The sequence below is a fragment of the Monoraphidium neglectum genome (assembly GCF_000611645.1).
Source record: "Monoraphidium neglectum strain SAG 48.87 unplaced genomic scaffold scaffold00120, whole genome shotgun sequence".
NCBI lineage: Eukaryota > Viridiplantae > Chlorophyta > Chlorophyceae > Sphaeropleales > Selenastraceae > Monoraphidium > Monoraphidium neglectum.
Genome location: NW_014013508.1, coordinates 27,141 through 37,576, shown reverse-complemented (window position 1 = coordinate 37,576; position 10,436 = coordinate 27,141). Strand labels below are relative to the sequence as shown.

The following is a 10,436-nucleotide window of genomic DNA, read 5'->3' as shown; positions in this document are numbered from 1 at the left end:
TGTTGTGCAGCGGCTGCCGCTGCGGGCTGGCGAGAGGCAGCCGCTACGACGGGCTGCGGGGGGCCGCAGCTGGCACGGGTGCTCGCACGGGGGCCGCGGCTGCGCAGTCGTGTGGCGGGGGGCGCAGCCGCCGTGGGTGACGCTGCTTGGCGGCCGCACCTTTTCGTTCGCGTGCGCAAGCGGGCAGGTTGACCAGTCGTGCGGCGAGCTCTGGCCGCAGTGAATTATCTGCGGAGTTGAAGGTGGCGTGTCGGGGCCAAGAGCAGGGTCAACGGGGGACTCGTGGGCCCCATGTCATCCGAACAAGGTATTGTAGCTTCATTACTAGAAGCTGGCGGCGGCAGGGCACAGCCCCGGCTGCCCTCCGCCGGCACGGCGGCTGCGCGGGCCCACCCCCACCTTGAATCCGTAGAGCATGAACGCCTCTGTGGATCCACCGCCTCCCATCCCGGTCGCCATGGCGCCCGTGGCTGCCGCCTGCGCGCGGCCTCAGCCCCGCGACTGCCCTTCAGGGTGCACCGCGGTGGCGTGCGCCGCCCGCCGCCACTCCGCCAGCTCCTCGCCGCCAAGCAAGGAGAAACAACAGCTGCGTATAGTGTTGGCAATGAATAAGGTGAAGCGGGTGACAAACAGGGAGGCTTTCGCGGGCGGCGTTGCGCGCGTCTGCGCGTTGTAGTCGCACAGACGTTGTAGTCGCTCGCGTTTTGCGGCGGCGACCGCGGCCGACGTCCGTTTGCACGCTCTGATGCTGACGCGCACTGCACTGACCTTTATAAGAAGCAGCACAGAATAGCTGTGCGGCTTATACGAGGCTGTCGAGGTCCCTGCAGCGCTTCGAAAAGGAAGACCACGTCCGATCTCGCAGTCCTCTCAGACAGTGCGTATGGGAGCTGCAATAATACAATAAAGCGTATCAGAAGAAAATTGCGGAGTAGACCCGTTGTCCCGGCCTGCACACCACGTTGCCCCGTGCTGGCTGCCCAATGATGGGTTTGTGAACGACGACGCAAATCGTTTGCTTTGGAAATACGTGGTTATGCATGTGGTACACTGCGTCGAAAGTTGTATGTTGCCTTCTTTGACGACCACCAAAGGGCAACCCACATCACTCATCGAAACATCGCAAATACTATCATCGCCACACCGGTCGCAAAGGAAAGGGGTCGCACGCGCTGCACAGACCTTCAAAAAACTGCTAGATTTTACATGACATGCCGCTAACCTTGTTCGGCAAGCGGCACCCGCCTGTGTCGACGCGGGTCACCGGTGAGAGCCGCAGTGGCGCGCGTCAATTTTGCGCCAGGAGGTTGGGCAAGGGGGCCAAATGCGCAAGGCACGTCGTTGCTATCATGTTGTGGGGTGGACGGGTGCATATGGAGCGCTCGTCACCCGTTCAAAAAATTGCCTCAACCCCCACCACCCATTCCACCATCCCTGTCAGCACGCACCCTGCTCGCCGGCTACACGCCGCGTGCTCGCGTCGACGACGCCAGCGCAGCACCCAGCCGTGCCGTGCGGCCCTCCCGTACTGAGCGCAGTCCGGGACTCTCGTACAGTTCGTCGTCACTGTCAGAATCCTCCTCGTGCTGCTGCTGCTGCTGCTGCTGCTGCTGCTGCTGTCGCGGCCCCGCCGCTCCCCGCCCCTGCATTACAAGGGCTTGCTGCCTGCAGCGGCATGGCATTGGGGTACGACCCGGAACGGATGCATCAGGCCTGCTGGAGAGGAGCCTACCACAAGAACCCAGAAAAGGGGCAGGACGCGCTTGAGCGCATGCCTGCAAGCCACCCCAATGCAAGCTCAACGCCTGCCCATCACGAAGAAGTGCTGGTTCTATTGCTCTCTTGGCTTGCTTCACATTTCAATGCATGCAATTAAGGCATGCAGAAACCTTGCCGTGCCAGGGCCACCGCCCGCAAGCGCACCTCTTTGGGGGCCCAGGGGAGTCATGTGCGACCACAGGCAGCCGCTCGGCGCCGCGCATCAGCACATGCAGGCGCAGCTCGACCCGGCCCGCGCCCTGGGTGTGCAGGCCCTGACCCAGCTCAAACCTGCGCAGTGCGAGCAGCGGGCGACCGGACGTCGCGTGTGCGCGCGCGCGTGGCATCTGCAAACTCACAGAGTACCCGCCCCCGCCACTCGGGCTCGGGCATGAGGCAGCTTGCTCGTGTGAGTGCAGAGCGTGATGTTATCTGTGACCCCACACACCCCATGATCACCGTTTCTCAAGGTCCAAAATGAACGTCTCATCCACCAACTGTGGCGCCAGCCCACCAAACCAACCTGTGTGTGATTCATACCGACCGCGCGCGTGCATGCGCATGCGCATGCGTGTGTGTGTGTGTGTGTGCGCGCGCGCGCGTGCGCGCGCACTCTTGTGCATGTGAGTGCGCGTCCTCGCGAGTCCGCATGTGCGCTGCGTACGTGCACATACCAAATGCGTATGTAATGACGTTTGTGACACAGGGCACGCACTCGCAAAGCTGACACAAGGACGACCCGCTCTTTGCCCGGACGCACCGTGCAACGCCTGCGACACCGACCGCCGCGCCTGCACCGGCTCCCAGACTGGGCAACTGCAGGCGGCGTGCGAGCCGGGCGCGATCGGCAGCCGAGCGAGTGCATACCCCACAAACTGGTCTTGGCCGTACAGCAAGCTGCGCTGAAACACCTGCTCACAGGGGATGAGCGGGTGGAGAATGCGGTGCAGCTCTGCAAGTGAAGCCGATGGGACACTAAGCGAGCGTGCTGCTGGTAGTGCGCAACAGCCCTTCAGCCCGCGCTGCTGCCCCGCGTTCCCTCTCCCCCACGTTGGGACCGCATCGGGGTGGTCGCCAAATGCCCGCGGTCGAGGGTTTGACTTCTCTGGGCCCTTTGTCTCAGGGGAAAACTAGCATCACCGAGCGGGCAGGCCGCCACATGTAGAGCAGTACCATGGCACGCGCACCCACGCACCACCCATGTCATGTGTGGGGCCGTCAGCAACGCAGCCCCCCCTTGCAAGGGCCATTACCATCTATCGGCAATTGCAATTGGCAATCACAATTTGCCTGACCTTGAGCACGAGGCAGGGCCACTTCTGATAGCTGCGAGCCCCCAGGACAAACGCCAGCGGGTGCTCCCAAATCGTGTCGGCGTCGTCAGGCGACGCAGGGCCGGACACGTGTGTGCGGCCCTGAGGAGCGAGGCCACGGGGCGCGTGCGTGGGGTGGGTTGTCATGAGCCAGGGCTGGAGGGTGCGGTGCAGTGCTGCGTTGAGGTAGCAATGCAGCGCGACTGCAGATTGCCTCGGCCGTGCGTGCGCCCAGGGCGACGAGCACACTGATGAACAAAAACTCACACACCAAAAGCGCCCTACAATACCAATCGACAAATTCGAACCACAAGGCGGGATGCAGCAGCTCACCGCCTCCTCGCCGCGCAGCAGCCGCCAGTGCCGCGTGTCGTACGCCAGCCTCCACGTGCAGAATAGGGTGCGCGCGCCAAACCCCGATGCGCCCACAATCTCCCCGAAAACGTGGACCTCCCCGGTGTGCTGCTGCTGCTGCCGCTGCGTCGGCGGCGGCTGCGGCGCGTCGTCTGCGGCTGCTGCGGAGCGCGGCCGCACCTGGGGCGGGATGGCGATCAGGTGATGATATTCCGATGCAGGCACAGGAAACGTGAGGTAAGCGCGTCTAGGGCCGCCCCTTGCACGTGGTATCAGTCACAGCCGGCAGCACTCCCAAGGGCAGGGCTATGTGCAGAGTGCGGCGCGCTAAGCGCGAGTGGCGGCGCTCCGGATGTCACTCTGCCGGTCACCTGGGAAAACAGGGGCGAAGCTGCTCTCCCGACCGGCGGGGACTTCAACTCCTGGTCCGCCTCTTTTCCATCGCCCCTCCCGAGAAATGGATTCCGCTGCTGACGTCCAGCCGCCTCGTCCTCCGCAACGACTCCGGCCTGTGGCGAAGCAGCGCCGTTGCTGTCCCGCCCGCGGCTCTGGCGGCCCATGCGCGCACCGCGGGGCTCGCCCTCATTGGGTAGCGCGTGCAGGTCAGGACTGGGCCTGCCGGCTGCACCAAGCTCGCCTGTGGAGGCCCTGTGATTCACAGTACGCAAGGGCAAGTACGCGCCGTTCGTCTGGCACGTTGCGGGTGTTGCGCAAACCAGCGGCGAGATGGCTTGCAGCCTCGCGCAGCACTCTTCAGCTGCACGTCCGCCCCTCAACTCAAATGAATAGACAATCAAGGCTCACCGCTCTCGTCTTGACATTTCAAAAGGCTGCCCCGCGCCGAATCGTGTTCCTGACTCGCTTTGACTGAGCCGCGTGGTGCGTCACCGCGTGTACTTTTCTTGTGTATGTAACTTACGCCTATTTTCGATATCACTGCTGGATGCCTGACGGTTTACCGTATAGATCAAACACGATCAGATCCTGTTGCAGATTATCGTTGTAGACATCGTTTTCAATGGCGGAGCCAGCCAGCCTCTGTGTCAAGTGGCAGGTGCTGCAGTCTGACTGCAGGCAGAGTTGGGCACCGCTGTTGTGCGCCGCAGCTCGCACGCGTCAACTGCACCTGCCCATGCTGTACCCCGGCCGCCCAGCGGCGCTGCGGCACATGACAGCACGCGCCTCGCCCTGGGCTGCCGCAGGGCCAGGAATATGCAGTACACCTGACACCAGAGGATACAGTAGCAACGGTGAAGCACAAGCTGGAGCAACAGACGCAGGTGGGCACGGCAGCACCAGCAGCGCAGCCTCTGCACGCGCCCGCCGCGGGCGCTTTGCTCTCCACAGGGCCCTGCACTTGCGCCGCCCTGCCTGCCCCGTTTTCCGGCCTCACCGCGCCCCTGCAATCAACCCTGACGTGCGCGAGCCACTGCTGCGGCTTGGACCATGCCAGGTCAGCGCCAAGAGGCAGAAGCTGCTCGGCCTGAAGACCAGAGATGGCAAGCTGGCGGGCGACGAAGCGAAGGTGAGAGGGATGGATAAAACGGTCAAAGCTTGGGAGCAAGGAATGAATTCAAGATTGCTGGGCATCCATATGCCTGCCACCCTGCAGCCGCCACAGAGGGCCGTCGGCGCGCCTTGATCTTTGCCCGGCCATCTGGACTGGTGCAGCAGGCGCCTCCTGCTCTGAGACTGAGAGCCAGCAGCTCCCGCAAAACGGCCCGCGGCCCCCTCCAACAAAGCTTGCGGGACGTCATGTGCACGTGCGTGTTCGAATGGTGGCGCCCGACAGGTGTCGGACCTGGCGATCAAGGCGTCCACGAAAGTGATGATGATGGGGCAGCGGGAGGAGGTGCGCAAAGGGCCCGCGCCGGGGGTGCACGCAGTGGAGAGACTGGCAGCACTATCAAAACCGTCAGCGGGCGGCGGCCCGCACGCCCGCGGCACAGGCCAGCGGATCTCCCGCGCGGCCCTCTGCTCCGAGGGAAGTCAGCCGGTCCGCAACTGAATCCAGATCGAGGCGCCGCCCCACTCAGCAACCCTGGCACGCCGCCACCGCCGCCTCCGCCGCTGCCGCCGCTTTTATAGACCATCGCGGCGGCCGAGGCCGAGGCGCTGGCCGCGCCGGAGGTGCAGGACGACTTTGACCTGCGGCCGGAAGAGGAGCAGGCATTGGACGTCAAGGACCAGCCGGAGGTGACCGGCGGGTGACTGGCGGGTGACGGACGCCCATTGTTGGTTCCCTCTGTGCAGGGTTGGCGTGGCACGCCGCTTGATGGGCGCGCGCCACGCCGCACAGGGGCTGCGACGGCGCCAAGCGGACAAGCGCGACGGGCGGGTGCGCCACTCAGGGGAGCGGCAGGGCGCTATGTGCGGCGGCGTTCTAAGCCACCCTTCAGCTGCTGCCGCCACCCCTGCGGGCTGACTCGTCTTGGGATTTGATGCAAGACCCTCACAGAGCAACACCTTATCCAAACCTCCAGGTCTTGGAGAAGCTGCAGCGGCGGATCAGGAGCGTGGAGGTCAAGGTGATGAACCCGCCGCGGGACGGGAAGAAGTGCCTCGTGGTGAGGCCCCGGTCGTGTGTGTGTGTGTGTGTGTGTGTTGTGTGTGTGTGTGTGGTGGTGGGGGGGGATATGTGCGGATGGGGGTGCAGGGGGGCGGTCACGTGCGCGTGCATGGTGCTTGCGCCGAGGCCCCATGTGAGCGCGCGGTGGACGCGGGTAGATTTTTGTAGGACCCTCTGGAGCAGCCAGGCAACGACCGTTTGCGCCTTTTGCGTGTGCCCTGTTCCACACCCACGCATGCAGGCACGTGCGGCACAAACATGCAACCCTGCCTTGTGTCAACCCAACACCATGAACATAAACGCCCTTCGTGTGACCTCTCACATGCCTGTACAACCACACACATCACAGCTGGACATCGATTACACACTGTTCGACCTCGGGTCTGCAGCCGAGCGGCCGGACGAGCTGGCGCGCCCCCACCTCCACGAGTTCCTGCGGGACACCTACCAGTTCTATGACATAATCATATGTGGGTACCCTGGGCCGATGACGGGCGTTAAATGCTTGTGTCCATGCGGTGTCCATTGACAAGCCACAGATGCGGGTGTGGGTTTCTATGTCGGGGTCGGCACGCCGGCGTGGTCATGCCTGGGCCGTTCCCATGAGTTGAACCTAGGTAAGAACTCCTTTTGCATGCATCCTTGACGCATGCGCCGCCGCTCGTCTCCCTATGCTGCCGCGTCCGCGCACAGCGCTTTGCGCGCAAAATGGAATTGGGTGTGCGCTCGCACGTCCCCTTGTCCCTGCCGGCTTGCACCTTCATGCCCGTCGCTGCTGCCCTTCCAGGGAGTGCAACCAACATGAAGTGGGTGGAAGTGAAGATGCGGGAGTTGGGGGTGCTGGGCAACGAGCAGTACAAGATCACCGCCATGCTGGACCACGCGGCCATGGTCACCGTGCAGGTGCGCTTGTGGCGTTACCGCCTGGCATCCGATGGGTTGTCGAATGGTCGCCAGATTGTTGGGGAAGCGGAGGGTTTGGGGGTTGCTTGTGAATGGCCTGGGTGTATGGGCGCAAGCACCTGATCCTGTTGGCATCCCGTTGGCAGCTGACACCCGTTCCAAGCGGCCCTCTGCAGGCTGCCTAGGTCGCCCATGCCAAACATGCAGCCCCGGACTCCAGCCGCCTGGCGCCTATGCCTCACCCCCACCCGCTCGCCCGCTCCCACGATCACCTCCCCCTGTTCCGGGCCCTTGTCAATCCCTCGCGTACCAGACTGAAAAATACGGCGTGTTTGACTGCAAACCCCTGGGTTTCATCTGGGCCAAGTTCCCAGACCACTACAATGCGGAAAACACTGTCATGCTGGATGACCTCAGGCAAGGGCGGGCGTGTGCCTGGTTTGAATGGCGTCGTTTCAGCCTGTGTGGGTGCGTTAATGTCTGTGTGCGTGTGTGTGCGGGCGTGTGTGCTTGTGTGCATCCACCCACGCGTGCCTGCACAAGTGTGCATGCCTCAAAATTTTGGCAGGGGCATTTGCCAGGGTCGCTGATGAGTCATGAGTCGCTCCTGCCGTGCCACCAAGGTCCATTATTCCACACACCCGCGCAGCCGCCCAACCATGCGCACTCTGATAACCCATGATGACTCCCTGCAATCCCCGACCAAATCCTGCCCGCCAGGCGGAATTTCGTGATGAACAAGCAGCAGGGCCTGGTCATACGGCCCTTCAAGCGCGCCCACATGAACCGCGACAAGGCGAGCCTGCTGGGTGTGTGCGTGTGCGTATGTGTGTGTGTGTGCAGTGCATATGTGCGCGTGTGTGCATGTACACGTGTGTGTTTGTGTGCGCACATCTGTGTGCGTGTGGACATGCATGCATGCATGCGTGCCTGCGTGCATGTGCGCTCGCCTGTGTGTGCCGGTAAGTGTGGTGCGCGAACGGTGTCGACATCTCCTCAACAAACACCATGCACCCCATGCCTCTTGCACCACCATGTGACCATTCACCTCACCGTGAACCCCGTCCTTTTGTGAACCCCAGGACAACGAGCTGCTGCACCTGAGCCACTACCTCTGTCTGGTCGGGCCCCTGCCCAGCCTTGCAGACCTGAACCACAGAAAGTGGGAGTCATACCTTCAGAAGCACGCCGCGGGCTTTGGCGGGAGCTTCAGCAGCGGCGGCGGCGGCGGCGGCGCGGGCAGCAGGAGCGGGGGCAGCGGCGCACGGGGCTCGTGAGCGGGGAGGGAGGGCCGATTCCCGTTGGCTGGGTCGGGGTCGTCAGGGGCCACGCGTATTGGCTTGAATATGCGCCGCAGCAGTGTTTACGGCAGGCGAGGTTGATTGCGGTGTTGGCTGCCAGGTGGCGCGTGCTTATGGCGAGCGTTCTTGTCGGTGCGCGCCAGTGTAAGCGGCATCGGTAACAGTTCGACTGCGGGGCCTTGGCGGGGGAAATTCATCATCATGGCAGTGTGGGGGATGCGCAGCAGGGTCGCGCACCGCAGCTCGTTGTAGCGAGTGGCGAGGCAGACCCTGCTTCCTCTGGTGCAGCGAGGCAGTCGTTTTGGCCGCGTTTGCTTGCATGTGCGCAGCCTGCCGTTGCTGTTGAGGGCGGATCAAGCGTTCGGTTGGTGGTTAGGGGGCAACAGCTCGGAGGCTGCTGACGTGCCCGCAAAGTGGTGTTGCTGCCGTGTGACAATGGTGAATTGAAATTTATAGGTAAGAATTCCGTGGCCGCAGCGCTGCTTCGCCATCAATGACCATGGGCCGCGCAGCTCGAGCTGTGCAGTCAGCGGCGCCCATCCGAGCCCCCGCCGTGCAACACAGCACTGGAAACATGCTTCACTGGCGAGGATGCAACCCGATACAGTGAATTTTTACGTGCATGCAAGCACGATCCCAGCAAGACACTCAAAGGCGATGCAGGCTGGGCCATGCACATGGAGTCACCCGAGGCTCGCTCGATACACACTCCTGGCCTTGCAACAGGTGGGGTTGCCCATATGGCGCAAAAGTAACAATAAAGCGATTATCAGAACCACATTACCGGGAGCCGGCCGCGAGAGGCATAGCGGCGCGAAAGCAGTTTGGATTTTTGTTCAAAAGCTTTTGTCCAGGAGGGACGCGCCCTCTTTTCATCAACCACGTTGCTTTCTCTCATCTGTCCGCGTTTCCTCAGACTCTTTCAGCTAGTTATCAGGCAGCACAGACGGAGCAGTGACAGATCTGCAGTAGGGGCAAGGACTGCGGGCCTGAATGGAGGCCCCTCTTTGCCCTGCGGAGGGTGCTATGGGCAAGTACAACCCTGTAGAGGCCGTCTCGCCCGTCAGCAAGGCCTCAAATGCCTCCAGCGCGGGAGACGTTCGCCTATGGGGGCTGCCCGACGCTGGCAGCGCCGATCAGGTGCGTATATGGTATTATAATTATATCTTGCACCTGGATCCATGCCCATGCGGCGACCAGGTGCCGCTGGGGCCCCGCGCCGCGGGGTCAAGAACACCAAGATCAGCCGTGGCGTCCCCTCCGGCCCGCCGCTGTGCTTGTTTAGTAGCTCTGACACCCTTGAAATTTATCCCCCCTAGGACATGGGCGACCCCGACTTCTACTGCAACGAAAACGTGCCGGAGCAGCGGAGGCCAGTGCAGCAGGCCGACTCGCGTCCCGCGGGTGGAGAGATAGCGGCCAGCCCGGCGCCAGAGGGACCCTCCATCTCATATGGATGGCGATTTGCGGCCGCGGCGGAGCTTTTGGAGATGATCGGGTGAGCATTCGCCGTTGACCACGGGGGCACGAAAAAACAAAGTTGCCCCTGGGCCTCCCTGCGTGCCCGCGGCCGTGAGTTTGAGTCGGTTTGTATCGCGTCTTCTTTTTTACGCAGGCGGGAGATGGCCAGGGAGCGCGATGTGCGACCGGCGGCCGGGTATCTGGGACGCGCAGAGGCGCGCCAGGGCGGCGAGTTTGTCACGCCGCAGATGCGCTCAATCGTGACAAGCTGGCTCTCCGAGGTCGCTGGAGAATTCGGCATGCAGCAGGAGACGCTCTTCCTGGCGGTGGCGCTTCTGGACCGCTTCCAGGCCTGCTCACCTGCGGTGCGCGCCGGCGGCTCGCGCGCGCGCTCGCGCCGCTGCGTTCAGCGCCGCCAGGCAACCATTGTTCATGGCGGCGCAGGTGCCGCTGCCGGTGCAATGAAACATTACGCATATGCTGAAGGCCTTGAGAGCTTTCTGGCGCGCTCATTGGCAGTGGCCGCGCCGCAGCGGTGGCCCCTGGGCGGACTGCCGCCATGATCGCAATAAAGCGCGCGCCATGCCGCGCCAGTCCGCGCGCGCGCGCGCACGCGCGCGCCCCGGCCGGTCCCATCCCGCCCTGATCGTCCCCAACGGCCCCCTGCGCGCCGCAGGGCGTCCCGCGCAACGTGCTGCAGCTGGTGGCGGTCGCATGCATCATGGTGGCTTCGAAGCAGGATGAGGTGCGCCCGCCTGCCCCCCCGCCCCCCCCCCC

The 10,436-nt window shown here is 63.4% G+C and overlaps 2 protein-coding genes across 2 annotated transcripts in view; both read left to right on the top strand.

Annotated features, from left to right (window-relative positions):
* Window positions 1-4,443: 4,443 nt before the first annotated feature.
* On the top strand, window positions 4,444-8,174 carry MNEG_1242 (ubiquitin-like domain containing CTD phosphatase 1; the record flags this gene model as incomplete). Its single annotated transcript, XM_014050281.1, has 11 exons — window positions 4,444-4,479; window positions 4,628-4,705; window positions 4,879-4,950; window positions 5,218-5,277; window positions 5,514-5,621; window positions 5,909-5,992; window positions 6,344-6,464; window positions 6,782-6,897; window positions 7,211-7,335; window positions 7,618-7,708; window positions 7,980-8,174. 11 exons carry the CDS (start codon window positions 4,444-4,446, stop codon window positions 8,172-8,174), a joined length of 1,086 nt encoding a protein of 361 aa, XP_013905735.1.
* Window positions 8,175-9,191: 1,017 nt separating this feature from the next.
* The window catches only part of MNEG_1241 (Cyclin-A3-2), a gene marked incomplete at both ends in the record, with an annotated part of 3,692 nt that continues 2,447 nt past the window's right edge, over window positions 9,192-10,436 (top strand). The window contains 4 exons of the mRNA XM_014050280.1: window positions 9,192-9,338; window positions 9,518-9,696; window positions 9,814-10,024; window positions 10,336-10,404. Of these exons, the coding sequence (XP_013905734.1) occupies window positions 9,192-9,338; window positions 9,518-9,696; window positions 9,814-10,024; window positions 10,336-10,404 (606 nt within the window). The remainder of the gene's footprint in view (window positions 9,339-9,517; window positions 9,697-9,813; window positions 10,025-10,335; window positions 10,405-10,436) is intronic.